Source organism: Cottoperca gobio, chromosome 17 (assembly GCF_900634415.1).
Source record: "Cottoperca gobio chromosome 17, fCotGob3.1, whole genome shotgun sequence".
In the NCBI taxonomy this organism is placed as follows: Eukaryota; Metazoa; Chordata; class Actinopteri; order Perciformes; family Bovichtidae; genus Cottoperca; species Cottoperca gobio.
Window position 1 is genome coordinate 4,901,547 of NC_041371.1, and position 21,508 is coordinate 4,923,054.

At 42.0% G+C, this 21,508-nt stretch overlaps 1 protein-coding gene across 3 annotated transcripts; it reads right to left on the reverse strand.

The window, feature by feature from the left end:
• Positions 1 to 58: 58 nt before the first annotated feature.
• On the reverse strand, positions 59 to 20,639 carry usp33 (ubiquitin specific peptidase 33). Of its 3 annotated transcripts, none has more exons than XM_029452977.1 (24): positions 20,473 to 20,639; positions 17,527 to 17,625; positions 16,838 to 16,891; positions 16,675 to 16,737; positions 13,099 to 13,248; positions 12,895 to 13,003; positions 10,727 to 10,796; positions 8,566 to 8,679; positions 8,331 to 8,409; positions 6,873 to 7,317; positions 6,646 to 6,786; positions 6,008 to 6,123; positions 5,542 to 5,714; positions 5,210 to 5,280; positions 5,096 to 5,129; positions 4,947 to 4,992; positions 4,664 to 4,844; positions 4,395 to 4,521; positions 4,089 to 4,258; positions 3,150 to 3,231; positions 2,944 to 3,052; positions 2,187 to 2,289; positions 1,453 to 1,521; positions 59 to 1,278 (listed from the first exon to the last, which is right to left on the reverse strand). In XM_029452977.1, exons 2-24 carry the CDS (start codon positions 17,608 to 17,610, stop codon positions 1,121 to 1,123), a joined length of 2,748 nt encoding a protein of 915 aa, XP_029308837.1. In that variant the 5' UTR covers positions 17,611 to 17,625; positions 20,473 to 20,639; the 3' UTR covers positions 59 to 1,120. The 3 variants fall into 3 exon arrangements, with proteins under 3 accessions (XP_029308837.1, XP_029308836.1, XP_029308835.1); XM_029452976.1 differs by having other exon boundaries at positions 5,210 to 5,283; XM_029452975.1 differs by having other exon boundaries at positions 5,210 to 5,286.
• Positions 20,640 to 21,508: the final 869 nt, after the last annotated feature.

A 21,508-nucleotide genomic window follows, 5' to 3' on the forward strand; every position in this document is an offset into this window, starting at 1 on the left:
TAACGACCTCTCCACCCAGCAGAAATGGTGACAAAATCAAGGTGGCCACAATGTTCAACATGTTTTCATCACGTTTTAATAGTGTCAGCCAGCAAAATTCAGGATAGATCTTACTCAAGTGACATCCATATGCAAAAACTTATAGTACATCATTCCACTTCCCCCTATCAGCATTAAGCAATACCATGCCCATACACAAAAATAATGACTTTAATTAACTAGATTGTTGATGATGCTGATTACATACTGCAATATGCTTTCTGTAGCTGTACAATTTAGTGAAGTTAGATCCAGATCATGATTTGCGTGCACATTTTATGAGCAGCTTTGCATTAGGTACATGCAGGTACATGTGGTGTTAAACTGGGATTGAGTGTTAAAGCATGCATTCTTCAGACACTGCCTGCCACATATTTTCTACAAAAAAATTCTATTCTATTAACATCATATTATTAACCCTCCCTTCTGTGGTAAGTTACCAAGTGCTGAATCTTGTACCAACATACTAATCAGTACTGGTACATTCAAATACAAACCAGACATTTGCGTGAGCATGCCAATTTGTACGTCTACAGAACAGTGCAAAACACAAAATTAATTCCTGAGACTACTCAGTAATTAGTCCCTTCATAACCTTAGAATTTCAATCACTTTAAAGTGTCACATTTTGATTCTCTTACCATTCATTGGACAAGATTCTCTTAAAACAGGAACAATGTGTGATATATCTACAGCAAGGTGTATTGTGATTTATCAATATCAGCAACACAAGACACATGGACATACAATATGTGCTCATTTAGTCAACAAACAAAAAAGAAAAGAAATATGGCATTCAGTGGAATTCTTAGCTGCACATAGTTTAAATGCTTGGTTCTGAAAACAACCTGACACACGAACACTACAGTGCCAATAGAAATTTAAGAGCTCTTTATACAGATTTGTACAACATGACAAACCTTTTTTTTTTTTAGACATGTTAATTCCCTCTGTCAGCAGTCGAAGGCTGTCATGTGGCGGTAAAGATGAGGTCCTTTGCTTGAATGCTTTTGAAATCAAAGTCAAGTGCAAAATAAAAAGGCTTTTCATTTCTTGAATGTTTTCCGTTGTGAGTGCTTGATTAAACAGAGCGCGTCTCCATCTCGATCTTCTCCTCCGAGTGCGATGATTCTGCTTCCTGGTGGCTGACGTTTGGCCGAACCGTCACAAGTGGACCGCCGCCGTATATGGTGTGGAGGAAGTTCCACGTCTCCTCAGAGATCTGCCCCGAGTCAGCTCCTGCAGGGTCAAACACACGCACTTAAATATCACCAATATGTGCATAGTCACTACGTAGTTAATACTATTACAATCCACAGATCTGCACGAACAACAGGTTCTATTTATCCATCCTGTTTACTTATTTCATGCTTCTTAAAATGATTCATAATAATACAACATGTTAGTTAGTACCTTGTTTGAGTGTTAAATGGCCGTTCTTGTTTACTGTTATCTTGGAGTTATCAATGGGTCCCGGTGGATCTTAAAGAGAAAGAAAGATAATTACTTGTCATAATTATTCACAGCGGTAATACGGCAGAGATATTTTTCCTCAATCCTAATTGTTTCAAAGAGCAGCGATGTTAAAGTGTCAAATGTTTTTGTCACACGATAAAAAGCAATCTCTGCTCCCCGCTTGCTACAGCGAGAAAACAAATATGAGAGGAGCAGAAGTCAGAAGGAAAAAAAAAAGACATTTGCAGACGTGCCAGATGTAAGCCGTTATAAATAGATGTGACAATACGAAGCAAGGGAAGCACAACAAAAAAAAATTGAACGAATGCAAGAAAACAAAATATATTGTGACGCTTCATTTTGCTGTAGCGGGAGGGAAACTTGACTCGGGGGACTAAAGCAAACTCTTTGAAGATAAATCAAGAGAAGAAGTGGGACTTCACTTTCTTTTGTACGTGAGCAGCTTTTGGATGTCCCACATAAAACATGTGTATGTAAAGAACAGTGTGTATTTGCCATGTAAATGCACAGACCTGACCGTATGTTTAAACTAATCAAACTAAATCAGAAGCTTTTCCATAATAAAGTATCAGCAGACATCAAACACAACTGTCACGTGGGAAACATTTAGCCTTTTAATCAGACATATAAACAGGAATGGGGGTGGAAAGGCAAGACTTCTGTCCAATTACCATTGTCTTTTCCTTTGACAAAGCCCTCCCACTCACGAAACCACTGCATGCTGATGCAGTATATGACCACTGGTGACTCCTCCTCCTGGAACGCCTTGTTCAGCTACAGAGGAGAGGGGGGGGGGAGAGGAAATGGGGGAGGAGTGAGCAGTAGAGACAAGAGGGAGGAGAAAGGACGCAAAGGGATGGGGAGGAGAAACAGAAGGGGTGAAGGGGGGGGGGAGAGAGAGAGAGAGAGAGAGAAAAAAAATTAAGTGAGGATGAAAGGATTGAGAGGAGAGGAAATGGAAAACCTAATCAATTCTCTCTGGTAGTTATTCCAATTAGAACAGAGTCTTAACACCACACTGCACCAATTTCATCTTTCTTGGAAATGACACAATCCCTGCTCCTCTTGTTATCTTACTCAAGCTTTCACTCACACACACACACACACACTCTATCTCTCCTTCTGAGAAGCCATTGTGTGAGTGAGCAGACTGAGCAGGCAGCTGCATCTGTCCCAATGCATTAATGATAAGGCTTTCATTGGGCTCACACCTCTCATCTCCTGCCGGGGTGAAGATCACCAACACATGCAGCCAATCAACTGGTTCAATAGACTGGAGAATATGTTTATATATATATATATATATATATATATATATATATATATATATATATATATATATATATATATATAGACATATATCCTGTATTTATCTAACGTTTCGTGTCTTTCTGGTGAACGTAGCGGTAAAAGAAAAAGAAAACGTACCCTGACAAACATGTCCAGCTCGGATTTGCGCCGTTTCTCCAGTTTCTCTATTTCAATCTGGCACGTGTGGCAGACGTACAGGTGGTTGACAGCTGGTCCTCCTCCGTACCTGCAGGGAGCAGTCCACATTAACTCACACACATGAAATTAAACTCTACAGAAAGGAACTGATCGTATTCACAGTTGAGCCTGTCTGCCGTATGTACCTGCTGTAAAGGTGATCCCACACGTTCTGCGGCAGCATTACCACCAGTTCATCGATGAACGTTGCTTTGTCGGGGGGCACACCTGGTGAAACATATTCAAACATCCGTCAGACATTAGCATTTCACGTCACGATTAACCTGGCCAAAAAAAGATTGGCAACAGCGACATTAGAGAACAAACTATTTGTCCTTGAGAACAACAACAAATGGGCGACAACCATTTTATGGCTGCTTATTTGAAATATATCTCCTGGGGAAACATGCTGTCAGAGCCCATAATAAAGGCTTTGCATGCTTGCATATATTTCTGACGATGCCCTTGGCTGTGAACAGGAAAGAGAAAATAAACGGGGACACTTTCAGATTTGCACTAAAAATAAAACGGGCCAAACTGCTGCAAAGCAATCGTGGTTTCACCGCACTGACATTATCTCCACTTACATACCTGACTGAGCCAGTTATTATGTACTGCTAGCTGCAAAGGAGGGGAAACAACCTGTAGGTGCTTATTTACAGAATGAATCACATTCTGTGCTGTGACTGTATCCTGTAATAGCTTTATCATGAATTCTCTTTCTTTCTTTTTTTTACCCGCTTAATTTTAAATTCCATAATTTCCAGCGCCCTCTGAATAGAAAGCAGCTTGATCGACACAGAAGCCTTTTTACAATTCTTCCCTCTTCTCCGCTAGAACGAGGGAGAAGGATCATCTGCACAAAGAGAAGTAAACCCCCCTTCTGAAGTCTGCTGTGTTGTGAAGGGAATACTCTCCGCAGTCTTTGTCAAAGTCAAACATCCACAGCAAAGGATGAAAGCAAAGTCTATGTTAAGAGACGGGTAGAGTCCACTAAACGTTTGTGAGCAAGAAAAAAGGTTCCTGTTCTCAGACATTTTGACCTGTGAGCAGTTTTAGCATGACGACGACGTAGTCACACGCACCTCCATGCGAACACAGGAAGTCGTCGTTGGAAATGGGCCCCGGCTCAGCAAAGGTCTTGAACTTGTTCAGCCACTGGCGGGAGATGTAGAACTGCAGAAGGCTGGGCTCCATCATGTTGAACAAACCCGACACCCTCCTACGTTCCTTCAGTGCGTCCTCGTTGCTCTTTCTGTGACAGGAACAGACCCAGAGATTAATCACTGCGCGCGACTGAGACGTAAGTTATGAATATCAAAGCAGCACAGTGACTCTTAAAATGCTACACAGACGCACAAATGCTCCGAGTGCAACGATTAAAGTCTTACTTATAGAAGAGGACGTAAGCCTCAGCGTTCTGGACGCAGGATTCAGACACCTCCGTCACACTTTGGTCATCAAATTCATACCACAGATTGTTTGCGTCGTTCCTGCAGTACGCTATGTAGTGGCCACCTGGGGTCAGACAGGGGGTGCGTTAGAGCAGCGTTCATAAACCTAACAAGTACATGTGAAATGTGTCGAATGAACGCAGGACAGTCCTGTGTGCCAACTGCAGGCGGATGCCCCAGTTTGAGCAGAAAGAGGAGTGACTCACTGCTGGCAGTGCCGTGGTGACAGATGACTGACAGCAGGTCATAGTTGGTGGTCTGGGCGGAGCTGTCTTTGGCCAAGAAAGGCTGCAGGTCCAGGCCCTCGAGCGGGAAGGAGACGTGGGTGCTTATCTTGGTGGAGAACATCAGTTCGTGTCTGAAGCGCTTTAAGTGGACACACAGGATCTGGAGAAGAGGAACGCACAAAGAAGTTTTATCTTATAAAATCCGGCGTGTGAGATATTAGGGAACAAGACGAGACACGAAGCACTAGAGTCGTCGGTTTACCTCTGGCAAACTTTGCATTTTACAAAATTTGACTCCGTTTCGTAATCTAAGAGGGAAACAAAAGATGAAGAAGATGAGCAATCATTACAGTTTCACATGTTGAGAAATACATTTGTAGTCCACTTCAGTCGTCAGAATTAGGCACTCACTTCTTGCATTTTTCACAGCTGTACATGTTGTCTCCTAAAAAACAAGCACATCGTTACTGAGACGTAGATCTTAGTGTTTGTGCAGGTAGAACACATTTCTGTCCACACGCTCACCCTTTAGTTCATCTCTGGCAAAGAAAGCTGCGAGACAATCTTGTAACGTAACCACAGGACCCCAGAACCAACTACAACTCAAACAAACAGACAAAGTGACTTTAATACAAAAGCCGTTCCTTCGTTTGCATTTATTATTTATACATTTGAAATCTCAAAATGAAAAACACAGTGAAGTCTGAGTTGTATAATTACATTGTAAAAAGCTGAAAGTGTGCAACTAAAGATGACTGTGTGAGCTGCTGCTGCGTAAGTGATTCCAAATAAGGGGGGAAAAAATGTCACAAAGCAAAACAATAACTGTGCAAATTGTGTACATATTATAAACACACCTCTTTATGTATTCCATGACAAATGCGATCCAGCCCTGCGGTGCATAAGCTTCCCCACAGGAGCCGGCTTTAACCAGGGAGGTCTGGTGTGTGGCGGAGTGGAGCTTGGCCAGGTCTTCCTTCCCCGGGATGGGCAGCGAGATATCCTGGAAGTTCTCCAGCGTCACGGACACCTGCCAGCCACAGAACAAACACACGGTAAAGCTTCAGCTTCGGTCACATGTTAATCCTATTTCTTCTTCTTCGCATGTTTTTTTTTTGCCAGCTTTGCGGCAGAATATTATTCTCGTCGGAGCGCAAATGTCACAATCTGTGGCAAGTACATCAGAGCTTAACAGCAAAGTAGAGTTTTCTTTCTTCTTAACATTCAATTTGAGGACTTTGAAATGAAATGTCCCGCTGTCTAGCGCTGCCCTGCTACCGTCCCTCTCAGCGATCCCATTACCTCAGAGTGCTGCGTACTAACCCGATCACAGGTGAGGCACTGAACTGAGCTGACAATGGTGCCATCGAACACATCTGAGATGACACTGCGGTACTTCTTCTGACGCTTGCTCTTTGGTGGGGAGAACGTGGTCACTGCTGTGTGAAGGCAGAGAGAGAGAGAGAGACACGTGATACAACTACCTTCATACAATCCTGCACAAAACACCTTAAGTTAAGATCAGAGGTCAGGTGTCCTTAAAATGTTCACCCGAGTGTTTTCTCCTCATCTTGGTCTTATACTTAAGGAATCCCTTAAAGTTAGTTAAACCGATGCACAAAAGACCGTAGCATCCCGAGGAGAGTGTTCCACGCCCAGCAGAACCCAGTGGATGTGCTGAGTGATGAATTGATTGTACACTACAGTACTCTTCTGTACAGGTTACACGTTTTCATACGCCAAAGACGTATCACGTGCATTAAACAAACGGTCTCCAGGACAACTGTAGTTCAGCACTTTAAAATGTCTTTCAATGCTTTAACTAAAAGGACACTATTAAAGGATTCTGTGCAAGGAGAAATGAAGCCTCGAGTGTCATACTTAAAGAGAAAGCTTGTTGTGTTGTGTGACTTCTAAACGTTTGACTCTGGGTATGGCTGCCTCTGGTTATGCAGAAGTACCTTTCTTGTGTGCAGGGTTTAGGCTGGGCCAGCCTGAGGCAGCTTTGGGCGGGCTGCTGGACATTTTGGGGAAGTGTGCCTCCATGGGGACTGGACTCTGTGGCCTCGTAGTGTTGGACATTTGGATGTCGGGGAAGGAATCTGGCAGCGAGGAGGTCAAGTATTCGAGTTACATGACGCCGAATATCAGAAAGTCAAATGAAACATGTCTCCTTGTCCATAATTACCTGACGTTCTGCCTTGAACCTTGATGGCTCCCTGACTGCTGATAATGGGCAGGGTTTCAGTGGTGGTGTCAACATCTTTGTCCATGTCCACTCCAGTGCTTCCGCCCATAACACCATTAACTCCCGAGCGGTAAATGTCATTGATCATGTTCTTCTCCTTCTGCCACTCCCTGTTGGCCTGGATCTCATCCTGCTCAGGGATCAGCATCTCGGCCTCGCCGGTGTCTTCAATCATCACCTTCCCGCCCTGCATCTCATTATCGGCCCGCTCGCTGCTGCCGCACGACTCGCACGACTGGAAGTCGTTGTCTGACTGACTGCGGTTGTCCTCCTCGGGGCCTTCGTCCACGGTGACGCCGTTGGTGTGGTCGTAGGGCTCGGAGAGCGTCTCCTTCAGCTCCTCGTGAAGTTGATCCATCAAGCAGCGCAGAAACTCCTGAGAGTCCTGGAGGTAATAATTACAAGAAATGTCAGTTGAGCAAATTAGTTCTAGCTGGATCGATTTTACAGTTTCGGTTACAGTAGTGTGTGAGGAAGGACTGTTCACTTCCTCTCGCTGAAATGAAACATAACGCAGCACAAATTCTTCCTAAATGTAATCGAGTTTGACAGACACAGCAAAGCTTTCTTCTAAATGACAAACTAACACCCACTTCTCCGCCTTGTTTATCCCAATTCTGCTTCACAACATCTGAAACCAAAAAGCGCTCATGAATATGTAATCAAACTTAATGAACCACAGACATCCAATCTCCCTCTCAAGCCAAATGAACTCTCCTCTCCCAGGAGCTGGAATGTGAACTTCATTCACCGCCATGCTAATTCCAAGGCTGTGCGACCCAGCATGGCGTGACAAATGAATATTCCTCAGCTAACTCCTCTGAACAAACACTGGCAGAGAGGAAACGGGGGCCTTTCATCGTGCTCATAAATCCCTTATTTACAGACGCTGGACAAAGACTCGACGTGCTCCAGTAAAAAGTCTCTGGAAATCCTTTATATTTATGACAAATTAATCTTTCTTTTCTTCCGAGCACCGTCTGGAAGGTTTAATGTGTGCATTTTCATGTGAATGAAAGTCAGAAGATCTGAGCTAGTAATTGCAAGGCAGTGGATTCAGTTCATCTGGCTGAGTGATTTGAGCCGGAGCTAATGTCATTTCTGCAAAGGAACACGGAGGGATATGGAGTGGAAGAGAAAAAAGGGAGCGTCTGCGTCGGGAGATCTGAGACCACTTTATAGTCTGGGCGTCAGACACATAATAATCCCAGCTCAGCACAAATCTGTTCTTAAAGGATTCAGACAAACCTTAATCCATGTTTTATATTCATGCGTTATTTGCAAAACGACGAGGTAAACGCTAATCATCGACTTGTTTAGGTCACGGCGACTGATCGCAAAAGAATACTGTTGAATGTGTCTCCAACCGTGACGAGTGCACCGTCTGCAGTGACCCACCTGCTGAGAGTAGCCTCTGAACATGGGGTTTATGGATTTGATCCCCTGGAACAAGTTGGTTGGAACCACGTAGGAGGGTCTGCAATGTGACAAAACACAGCATGTGTTGCGATTCAGGTTTGGCTCTGGAGTCATATTCTACACATGGGAAAATAATTAAAAATGACCACTGAATTATGAACTCAACAGTAGCTTGTTGGCAAACAACGACTTATAAAAAGGGACAAAGGCCTACCTGTTCTTGTGCCAAAGGTCTGACACTAGTTTCTGGTAGCTTTTGCAGAGTGCGGGCTTCTTGTCCGTCTTCACCATGCCACCACATTCAAGAAAGAACTGAGTCAAGGGCGGGCTGCAGTGAGAGAGAGATATGTGATATGTGAGCAGCAAAGAAGCTTTTACTGAATACATGTCCCTTAACAGATTGATTACGATTACCAAAAAGCTTGCAATGCCGTGACTCATTCTCAAAAACCGGCATATAATCCTCAATAAATCTGCGAGAAGCACGATATAATGTAATGTTATTATAATCTGTAATGTTTGCAAATACCTTAAGATGTGCAAATCATTTTTTAGGGTTAGTGTGTTGTTACATTTATACGGGTCAAAGCAGGGGGAAAGGAGAAAGCAGTTCTGAATGATGCATTTTGTTTCATTAAATCCATAGTTCATTCACAAACTCCCAGAGACACTGGCTCACGCAGGAAAACTCCCCACGCAGCTGAAAGTGAAGGACATGGGAAACAGCTGAGGGGATTTTTATTTGATGGGTAGCGAGTGGACAGGAGTTTGTGAGAAAGAGACAAACTGCAGAATGAATAAGGCATGGTGCGGGCCCTTCCCTTGGCAGGAGAAAAGTCCTTCCAACTGAATAATGACCCGACGGTAACCGAAAGAAGCGGCGCTCACACAAATAGACATCAAAAGGAAAGTTTCAGAAGAGGTCCCTCCTTTCCGCAGCTGCGTTCCTCCTATATTTGGAACGTGATTTAGATTGCAAATTTTGACCCACATCTTTTCCCACTTTCACTTCAATCCAGACTAGATATCATCAGTTTAATTTACCCCACCCCCCCCCCCCCCCTGGGTAGATAGTATTAGAGAGAAGGGTTTTTTATTTGTGCTTTGCTACATAATAACACAGCCTCAGGCTCTGCAGCGGAGCCCTAATTTAAGTGACCACACCAACTATCCAATCATAACGAATGAATCAGAAGGATTGGTAATTCAATAAAAAGGGAAACTGCAGCAGACTGAGAGAGAAACAGTAAGTAAGTCGCGCTTTACGTGCCTCATAAAAAGACATGGTGGGGAAAGGGAAAGGAGGAGGAGGAGGAAAGATATCGGGAAAGAGTTGATGTTCTTTTGTAACAGAAGAGCCTACAGGGAACTACAAAAGGCCATTTCTGCCATCTCAAATGGTGCACTGCAGCAATTCACTCAGCCGGCGTCACTCTCCCAAACGAGTGAAGCCGTAGTCGTTTCTTTCAGACCAAAAGCAGACAGTGAGTAAAACTGCAAATGAGTAAAAAAAAAAAGAAGCGTGTTGGGCAATTACATTAGGATGGCTTTAAAAAAAGGTATTTACAAAACATTACGCTAAGTTTACAGAGGGAACTTTGTATAGAAGGATAAACACTAAAGGAGGTAATGGGGGAACATAGGGATTTGTTAATTGATGAATCATAAATTTAGAAGGAGACTGGACTGCATGTGAGACCCTGAAGTACTAGTGAAGTGAGAAATGTTATTTTACATTTGTTTGTTTGCCATTTTCTTATGAATATTGGACTGAAAGTGAACACACATATACATGTATTTATATATATTTATTTATTTATATATAAATAAATATATAAATAAATAAAAATATATTATATATATATATATATATATATATATATATATATATATATATATATATATATATATATAAATAAAATAAAAATAAATAAATATATAATATATATATATCCCAAGTTTTATTTTTATATGTTTTTGTTGTTCATGTTGGTTTCAGTGTATTATTATTATTATTATTATTATTATTATTATTATTATTATTATTTACATTTCTTGTTATACATACTTTCATGGCGAAGTGTTTGGATGTATAAGACCTTTATATAATATATATATATAATATAAGAAATATTATAACCCATTATAAAAGGAAATTGTCAACCAATTAAAAACTTTTTGATGTAAAAGTGGATTTGAGAAATAACCAACTGAAGAATAAGTTTCACGAAGAGAAAAGAAGCGTGTTGAAAGTGTGAGCAGCGAGAGGAAAGCAACATGAAGAAACACTAAAGAGCACGCGGTCGATGTCGGAGAGGTGATGCGGGGTAGACGGGTACATGTGGGGACAGCAGGCAGGTTAACAGGGGCCTCACCAGTTAGACAGAGCTTGCAGGGCAGCGTTCATGTAGCAGGTGTTTCCTATGTTCTTCAGCCCCGTCAGGCCTGGGGGAGACAGAACACACCGGGGAAATTAAAACAAGCCACCCATTGAATTCTGATGGCAGCGAAGGTAAAGACACCCACTCCATTTCCAACATTAGCATTTTACAGCAAGAGCAGAAAAGATGGCTACCTGGTGCATTTTAAATCACATACTGCTGCAGAGATATCTTTTTATACACCCCCCCCCCTCCTCCCCCTCCTTCCCTCAGACAAAATCCACAACTTCCCACAAAACACTTAATATTGATGGAGTTTTTCCCTCCAATGAAACCACATTGAGTAAAACACTTTGGGGGGTGTAAACAGAAAGTGTAAATTAGCCATGCATTCATCAAGTTACACTTAATACGCTTCTGATTTCTGCTACATAATGAATCATCGGGGGCGCTCTGGTCGTCTGGGACACGTCTGCTTTCTGTCAAAACTAATCATGGAGGAGACGCAGCGTTCAGTCGTGATGCACCACTTATATGGAACTAACTTCCAGAGAGACTCTTTCAAATCAAGGCTGAAGATGTTTCTGTTTGCCGAAGCCTTTTATTAAATCAAATAATTATTCATTTTCTTACAATGCACTGTAACTTCTATTCTTATAACTGTCTTATTCTATTTTAGCTTGTTTTAATTCTCTTGACTCTTTAATGGCTGTTTTTAAATTGTATTTACTTTTGCATATACAATAACTTCCTTACCTTAATGTTGGCTACAACTTTAGCCTTTAATTATTCACATGTAGGCCAGTTGGTACCAATAATAGTATGCCGAATTAGTGGTTAGCATTTCCTGTTTGCAATGTGCCCATGAATTACTTTGACGCTCAAGAAAGCTTACACATGTGATGATTCTATAAGTTATAAGGAGAGTTATATTAAGTTAAAAAAAAGCAGATTTATCACATTTTTTCACCCGTAATAATCACATCAGAGATAATATCGTTGGAAAGCATAAGCCTCGCCGAATCAAAAGTGTATCATGTCTTTGTGTTAGGATTTTATGACTCAGGCAATCTGGTTAAAGTAAAGCTTAAATGCCTCACGCTTTGTAAACCTTGGATATTATGTGACGGAGCTACTCTGCGGAGGGCTTTACAAAGCTTATTTACTCCACCACCTGATCATATGATCTGTATTTGTGACAAAAATAACCGAGGCAGTGACTGGCGCCAAGGCCGGAGCTACGCCACATGAGGTTTAACACAACATATGCTATTTGGTGGAGCCTGTGTGTGTGTGCGTGTGTGTGTGTGTGTGTGTGTGTGTGTGTGTGTGTGTCTCACTGAGTGAAATCATTATTTGCATTGGTGGCTCCAGTGGGACTGAAGTAATAGTGCCAGTCAACTGAGGGAGCTACACAGGAGCCTGTAGTCCTGCTCAGGGGCCGTGTGTGTGTGTGTGTGTGTGTGTGTGTGTGTGTGTGTGTGTGTGTGTGTGTGTGTGTGTGTGTGTGGGGCTTTCTGCAGTGTGTCTGTCACTGTCGGTGCTCGTCAGCTCTTAACAGCGGCTACATTTCAGTTTCAGGTCGCAGTCGTGTGTAATTCGTTGCTTTCGTTGATCGCTGGTTGTGATGTTTTGGCTGCTGGCTGTCGTCTGTGTGTGTGTGTGTGTGTGTGTGTGTGTGTGTGTGTTGTGTTCAGGACAAACTTTTAACAGAAGAGGCAAAGTGAGCTGTTCATACTTCAAAGTCTGACGAACCAATTAGCTGCTCTTATTAATTCAAATTATATTCTGTGCTCTGAACGAAACCAACTGCTGATTACTGAGCTCCCTTAACTTCAAATCATTCATGCAATGTTCATTTTTTAATTGTGTCATACTTGCATTAAGAGCTGATGAAATGTAATTACATTTTAATCACCTCACTGACTTCAAAAGTAAATGATTTTGATTAAAAATGATAATCCTGGCGAGAAACTGTAGGTTTTTTAGGTAACTTTCTTTTGCAACATTTATAAATTTGTTTCTCGATGTATCTTTTTACCTTGAAGTTGATATTTTACCCAGAAATAGAACTTTAACAAACGCTGTGAGTGGAAGAGAAGTGTTTGGATTATTGTAGATTTCTGTTAATATAGTGAGTTATTCATTCTGTGTGAGCTGACCTCGAGCACGCAGTTCATCCTCCTCCTCCGTCTCCATGTCCAGGTCTTCACAGCCTCCATTAGGGGGCACTCTCAGAGAGGTTGGGCTCCCAGGGGCCCTGCTTTTATCCTGGAGCGGCAGCACACAGAGCGCACACACACTTACATCATAAAACTCTTATCTAGTAAATGAATAACCTGCTACAGTTTGAACCTGGATCTTACCTGCGCAGCGTTCTGCGGAGACGGGAGGGGTTTACTGCTGCCGTGCGGAGAGGGAGGACCAAGTTTACGCTCCAGGAAAACCTCCTTCCCACAGGCGTAGCACCACACCCGCAGCGTAGTCAGGTTCACTGTGAGGTTGTGTCTCGTCTCCTGCACACACACAGTTGTTATTTGTCTCAGAACAGCTGATAAAGGACATGTGCACTTTGTTATTCACGAGTTGCTTCTTTATCTTCAACACGATCGACCAATCAACATCTCATTTAGACAAACGAAGGGAAACATGTGGAGTTGTTGTTTACAGGTTATTATGCTGTATGTTGCTGCTCCGGCCCACCTGAGATCACATTGTGCTGCATGTGGGCCCTGACCCCCCTGCTCTATGGTGTATAACACTGACTCAATGAATGTGTATGTTATACAATGTCAGTGTTATACACCAGATTGATTTAGAAGCTTAAAAGAAAATATACAGAAAGCTTCTACGAGTCTAGAGTCTGTACAGACGGGTGCACAACACATATCAGCCCCCACTGCATGCAAATCAATGACAGCTCAGAACCTGGACACAGGAAGTACAATTCTACTATTGCAACTGTTTTCTCGTTTCGGTACAATTGCAATCTACAATCATGTAAACAAGGTGATAAAGGGATCGTTGGGCTTGTTAGAAGAGGGGTTTAGTGAGCTACTAATCCACTGTTGTTATTGTGGTTTGTTCGGAGAGCGAGAGCAGAGATGATGTAACGGCTTCAGTTACTCGGCAGGTGAAAATATTCTAAACACAGCGTACGCTTAAACTATGGATATGGATTTATTTATTTAGGTGGGCCTTTCTTTTAATGTGGCAAAAATAGGTTTTGCTGCTTCCCCCCGTCCACAGCAGTGCAACGCTTTGCTGCTGTAAGTCCGGTCTGTATCTCCAAACTGGGGGGGGGGGGCGTGCCGACTGCCATCCATAACATCCAGCCTATAACATACACTGACTACGGAGAAGTTCCACAAACAAACCGCACTTCAAGCTGTCATTTTAAGGCCGCAGCTAACACATATTAAATATGCATGTATGACATATTTTCAATTTGCTTGTTTTGTTTGTCCAAAACCCAACAATATTTATTTATTTATTTTTATTTATTAACACATAAGACAAAGAAAAGCTGCAAATCCTCCCAACTGAGAAGCTGGAGCGACGTCAGTTTGGCATTTGTAGCTTATACTCAAAACATGCATTCCCAAGAAGCTGGCATTCAACACAAGCGCTCACTTACTCCCCCCCTTCTACGCGGTTTGTTGCAGGTAAACAAAGATAACCTCCAAGCCATCCCGGAAATGAAAACAAAACCTACACTCTGTGTTTAACGTTATCTTTTCAAGATCTTGATCAACTGTTCTGAGCTGCATGTCTCAGGTTACAGGTTTGGGTGGAGGCCGAGCGGGGGTTGCAGCAGGCAGACGTTTACTGCCGTGGAAACACGGTGGAGTTCTGCTGACCCACTGCTGCTCTGACAGAAACCAGCAGCCTGGCAGGTCGACAGGAGACTGAACGTGAGCAGCAGGCGAGCAGCACACCCTGCATTATTCATCAGGGCTGCATTAGCCTTCACACAGCGGGGGCAGAGCCGGCAGAGGGGGCACACCAGACTGAGCACGGCCATGAAACTCCCCAACTTTAATAATTTATGAAGGAAAGTGTACCAGGTAGGGCATTAATAACAAGCTGGATTTATGGGGCTTAGAGGATGTTGTTTACCAGCCCACATAAACAAAACTTGAAAAACATTGTCTTCAAGCAAAATGAATCCCTAGTGCTCCACACACACACACACACACACACACACACACACACACACACACACACACACACACTTTGTGATTGTGTCAGCAGCTCATATAAATACATAAAGCTTGTATTGTGCTGCAGCACTAGATAGATTCAACACCGGCTTCACTGTGGGATCTTTTCATGATGCTTGATACTCAGAAATAGTCAAAGTTAATGGACAATGTTTCCCTGATGTGGAATATTTAATGTTAAAGATGCCGGCAATATTATCTGCCCGGAAAATCCTTTATTTTTCTGCTGCTGCTACAGTCATCCTGATGTAAAGACAAAGAAATAAACTAATAAAGGAATAAACTACTGTTTTTTTCCTAAACTTAAATGGATTATGATACAACTGCATTTCATTGGGCAACCCTTTGTTGCATAATGACCATAATGCGTGTATTTCGTCTCCAGCCCTCAGCACTCAAGTCATTACTGACTAAACAAACTAACCAATAAGGAAGAATCTCTCAGTGGATCTGCAGGATTTGCACAAATGCATATTAAAGGGCATAAGAACTGATCAACCGATCTGGTATTTAGGAGGAGTAATTGTGGCCCAGGAGCAACTATAAGGCTGTGGTAAACTTCCAATCCTTTATCTGCAATAAGTTTAAGTTGGTTCAATTTCTCAGCAGCCCTGTTTTGAGCATAATGATGTTTGAAATATGATCTCTATGTAAATACCAAACATGTGTCCCATTTTGTTACCAAAAGTACACAGAAGTGGAGCTTCGGCTTCTGAAATCAGCTGATCGAGCTGTAACTTTTACCTCGACGCTCTGAAACAGTTACTCTTTTATTTACTCGCAGTATAGTTTGACTGGCGGAGGCATCAGATCTGATCCCACAGCAGTCTTTCTCGTTGCATAGTCAAGAGATTAAATGTTTTCCTCCCCTCGGGGGCCTAAGCGCTAATTAAGCATTGGCCTTCGTTCTTACAAGATTTAAAGATGGCTTCTGTGAGGAGGGGAAAAAGCACAAAAGGTTGCTGGCGAGCTGCGCAGACAGATGTCCTGGATAAGCAAACGGATATATAATTCACGAGTCACGATCCGTCAGCTAATATTAAATCTCTCAACCAGCACGTTCAAAACCTTTTCTTTGATTTGTGTGGAGGGCTCTACTGTTGAGGAGGTTTGCACTTGAACAGGCCCTTTCTATGCAGCTATGCAGATACTAACAGGCAGAGCAAATGACACGTTTGCTCTCATATTCCTCCGTCTCTGCTTCTAACCCCACTTGGCCCTGGCGTGCTGGAGGAAAAGCCTTAGTCAACACTGGGAACACCAGAGGCTGTGTGCAGCTTCACAGTATCCAGGAGGGGCAGACACTGTTACCATGGAACTGACGGTGCTACTGAATCTCCCTCACTTCCCAGAGGAATGGCGATTCATAATGGATGACCCACCGCTGAAATTTGCACTGAATGTAGAGGTATAGGCAGACGGAGCTGGTTTTAACAATGAGTGCACTTCAATAGCTAAAAAATGCAAGTGCTGGCTCTTAGATCATGTTAAAAGTAAAGCAGTGCTGGAGGCAGTTTTATTCCAAGTCATGGCTCCAGGGACTCTGAAGTGGTATTCCTGTCCTGTCCTGCCATCTGTGCCTCCTCTACTGACACCTCCATCTACATTCACTCCAACATCACAGTCAAGACTTCAAGACGTCCTCCTTTTCAGTCACATCCCGTCCTCGCTCTTTATTATGCATTCAATAATATTGCAGTAATGTTTGAGATGTCTCACCTGCGAGTGCACAGTGCTGTGGTCAGTGTGAGATTCTCCGCAGCCTACATATGCACAGCCATTCTGGAGGGAAAAGCAAACAGAGGATGCAGAAATTAAAAACAGAAATCCTTTGATTCTGGTGAGAAACAAAGAGTTATTTTACGTTAAATCATTGTCTCACCTCCAAACACGCCCACAAATTTGGTCCTCCAACTTTACAGTCTTGGCACTGGCCCTAGAAAAAAAAACACTCAGGTTAGAGTCAGTGAAGTTTAAAAACAGATTAGGCTTTGAATTCACACTTGGTAGACTGAGACTTTTAATATCACATATAATGTGATCAATTATTCGTTTCGAAGTCATACCGGCCAAAGACTGATACAGAATAAAGAGAGCGACCAGTCAGCATACAGATTATAGAATTATAGAAAAGATCATTTAAAGAAGTGGGTTTATAGATGTTTTCTGAAACAGTCAACAGACTCAGCTCATCTAATGGGAGGGGTGACATTGTTCCAAGGTCCGGGTCTTTGGTTATATGTTTGGCACGCGGTATAGCCAACAGGTTTTGGTTGGTTGACCCAAGTGGCCGCTCAGTGATGTAAGGGTTTAGTAGTTTGGAAATGTAAGCAGGAGCTCGGCCATGCAGAGCTTGACAAGTGATTAAAATAATCTGAAAATCAAACCTGAACTTCACTGGCACCCAACGCAGCGAGGCTGAAAGAGGAGTGACTTGAGTCCTAGTTAAGAGCCTAGCTGCTGCATTGTGTATGTAGAAACCCTGTTATTATAGGGTTTAAAAAAGAGTAGTATGTGAAGAGTAGGGCAGTGGACAGCGCAATGATGGGAGGGGGGGGGGGGGTTACTCACATGGGATTTCTGAATGAGTTCCTCCTTGGTGATTTCCCCCACACAGTCCAGGTGGGGACAGTCACAGCTGGACGCCGGTGGCATCACTTACCCACAGCTCTGAGAGAGAGAGAGAGAGAGAGAGAGAGAGAGAGAGAGAGAGAGAGAGAGAGAGAGAGAGTCAGAGAGAGAGAGAGAGAGAGAGACACACACACAGAGAAACAGAGAGAGACAGAGAGACAGAGACAGAGAGAGAGAGCGAGAGAGAGACAGAGAGAGAGAGAGAGAGTCAGAGAGAGAGAGACACACACACAGAGAAACAGAGAGAGACAGAGAGACAGAGACAGAGAGAGCGAGAGAGAGACAGAGAGAGAGCGAGAGAGAGACAGTGAGAGAGAGAGAGAGGCAGAGAGACGCAGAGAGAGACAAAAAAAAGCGAAGAGAAGAGAGAGAAGAGAGAGGAGAAGACAGAGAGAGAGCGGCAGAGAGAGACGCAGAGAGAGAGAGAGAGAGAGAGAGCGCGAGAGAGAGGCAGAGAGAGCGCGAGAGAGACAGAGAAGAGAGAGAGAGAGAGAGACGCAGAGAGAAACAGAGAAGAGAGAGAGAGAGAGAGAGAGGAGGAAGAGAGAGAGAGAGAGAGAGAGAGAGAGAGAGAGACGCAGAGAAAAGAGAAACAGAGAGAAGAGAAAGAGAGAAGGACGCAGAGAGAAACAGAGAGAGAGAGAGAGAGACAGAGAGAGAGGACGCAGAGAGAACAGACGCAGAGAGTAACAGAGAAACAGAGAGAGAGAGAGAGAGGAGAGAGAGAGAGAGAGAGAGAAGAAACACAACATTCAGTACACAACTTGCATTTTAAGTCAGCTGATTTATAAAGAGTGTAGGACTTCTTGTTTTAAAATAATGTTTGTCAACCCCACATCTGATGCTTCATAGAGTAATAGGAAGAACTGCACAAAGGAGAAGTAAAACAGTAAAACAGTAAAACAGTAAACAGTAAAACAGTAAAACAGTAAAACAGTCAGGCTACTGTAACCGGAGTCACCAGCATACAACATAAGTTTTTCCATGCCTGCATCATGAGTGACAAATTCCTGTTATTATCAGACACTGAAGAGAAGCTCATGACGCCACCGCTGTCAACAAATGTGGAACAAGCGGTGTCTGAATGTCTCCGCCAAATTATTTTAGTGCCGACAACGCGGAAAGAAAAGCAGAGTCACGGGCTATTAGATGTATGAACAAGTTAGGACAAATCTTCTGCAGGACAAGCCAAACTATTTAAATTCTGCTGGTCGCCAGTGAATTTAAAACATGTCTATCTTAATATCTACTCCGAGGATTTTATTCCACTTCCCATGACAGCAAGATATTAATGAATGGCCTACTCTGAGACAAAATAACCCATATTTTTCCTCTAACCTGTAGTGCTATTAATCAATCTAGATTGTTTTGGTGTGGAATATAATGGAACAAGATGGCACTTGGTTTGTGTTGCGAGCAGTTGTATGTAGGTACTCACTAACTGTCCCTTTAAGCGTTAGAACTACCACATGTGCAACCTACTGCAACTTTCTGTGACTGAAGGCTTCTTCAGACCTAAAACTTGTAATATCAATGTGTCACTAACAAGACATCAGAACATTTAACGTGTGACCACGTTGCCCTTGGCAAGGGGACAAAGGGTGGACCTTGTTTGAGGCTGCACATTGATATCCAAGCTTTCAAGGAGTGTTAAGGTGTCAATGGCACTATGACAGCTGACAGTCCTCTACTGTGCTGCATTTGATTCAGAACATCAACATTGTAAATGTGTCATGGCATACACCAAATGATATGCAAATGATATGCTATTAAGTGTTGTATAAAGACCTCACATAATCCATATTATAGGATGTCCATTATCTGGATATTGTGAATTCCTAGCAATAATGCTGCTTTTCTGAAAAACATATAACCAAGAAATGTCAAAAGAAATCCAAACAAACTGATAAGACACAAGGTCATACAGTTATATTTGTGTTATAGGCTACTATAATTGCTCTGAACTTTGGAAGCATGCGTTCATAAAGTCAGATGAACAAGCCACACAACAGTGATCAGACACTATTACAGTTTATAGTAACGTTACACCAGGATAATCGTATTAGCCGGTGGTTTTACAGTCTAGCCTCCAGCGATTGCGTAAGATCTGGTGGAGGAGAGACTATGTGTGATTGTTTCACCATCCTCACCCTTTCACTGTATTCACAACCATCATAATTGTACGTGTAATCCTGCACAAAGAAGTGTTACAGTACAGTCAGGGTGGGGCGTTGACCCAAACCAAGTAGTGCACATGAATCCGATGTTGCCATATTCCGTGTTATCCAATTAGACGCTAGATAATATTAATTAACAGTGAAAGTCACACAATTAGTCAACTCAAATACCCTAACAGCATCATTTAGCAAGTAGAGCATCCACAAAAGGGTAAATTAGCATCATTCTGAAAACGTAACGTTACCTGCCTGTTAACGACATATAAACTTACTAGCTGCCAACTTAATTCCGCCAGGTTTAACCTTGTGGTTGATAAATTAGTTATACTTGTGTGTTGCCAAACATTTGTTCAATGCTGAAATTAAGCTGTCAAAACCAGGCGAGGCACTGACAGCGCCACTAGCAATCTTTCGCTGTTAGCATTAGCATGTTGGCCAATAATTGGTCATCAGGTTAATTTATTTATTTATTTTTAGGATAGCCATAACACTTGTAATAGCGTTAAAAGCAAGCGGTGGATATATTTAGCCACATGTGATAGTGTTGGAGATAGTTTGTTATTGATAACCATCTCGCTAGTAACATGCTACATGGCTAATGCTAGCCAGCTAACGTCCCTGTATTACATGATCACTGGCAATCCCACTGTGACCACAGTCAACAGAGAGCTAGCTAGCATCCCGGAATAATATCAGCTTCGATCCTTACCTGCACGATAAAAAAAGACACGACGTTTCTCAGGTATATCCAATAATCCTTGATGTCTAAGACACAGATTCAGGGTGTATTTAAATACATATTTCAAAGGGCAATCCTTCACATTAACGATAATCGCTCCTGTCGCTCAGCGTGGTTGCTAACGTTACAGCTGTCTCTCCGCCCCCTTCCGGTTAAAGAATCCCATAAAGCCTTCACATCCTACTGTAAATATTACAGTACATTTTTACATTCATGCATTTTATATTTTAACAGCATTATATTTGTGTAGTATCACAATTTGCAACCATTAATCAGCTTAAATGTAGTCCCCCGTGTTACTTTACATGTCATGCGTAGAAGATGTGTAATGTAATGTAAAGCAATGTGACTGCTATCAAATAGTATTATAATTTAATTTCTTTAAAATTATTACTTTTTAGGTTATGGATTAGTAAACAGGGGGAAATAAAAGTGGTGATGAAAATAATAGAGGCAATACCATACACAATAAACCCATCCCAAGCGCCATCTAGCGTGTTAAGTGCATTATGTGATACAGTGAAGAAATACCATATAAATAAATAGATTATAATTAAAAAAATGTATACAATATTTTAACAATGTGTTTATTTGGGGTAGACAATATAATTTTATTATATATATATATATATATGTTTCATCTATGATTTTTATTTCATAACATCATAATTCGGACATCTCATAATTTTCCCCTTTAAAAGTACAAATATTGACTTTTGTTTGCTTTGATTGTGTTTTTCCCACTCATATTTTAGGTTTTGTATCTCATAATTATTAAGTAATTATTTGGACTTAATACCAACACTTGTAGAATAGTGTAAAATAGAGATCTATTTTCCTGTTCTTTTTTTTCTCTTAGTGGAAATTGGCCAATATATGGAAGTAATAAAAGAGACAACATGTAAATGGAGGTATTTGGAATTTATAAAATAAGATAAGAACTTTAATAATATAACAAAGCTGTATTCACACAGATATGATTGCACATTGTACATGCATTAAGTTA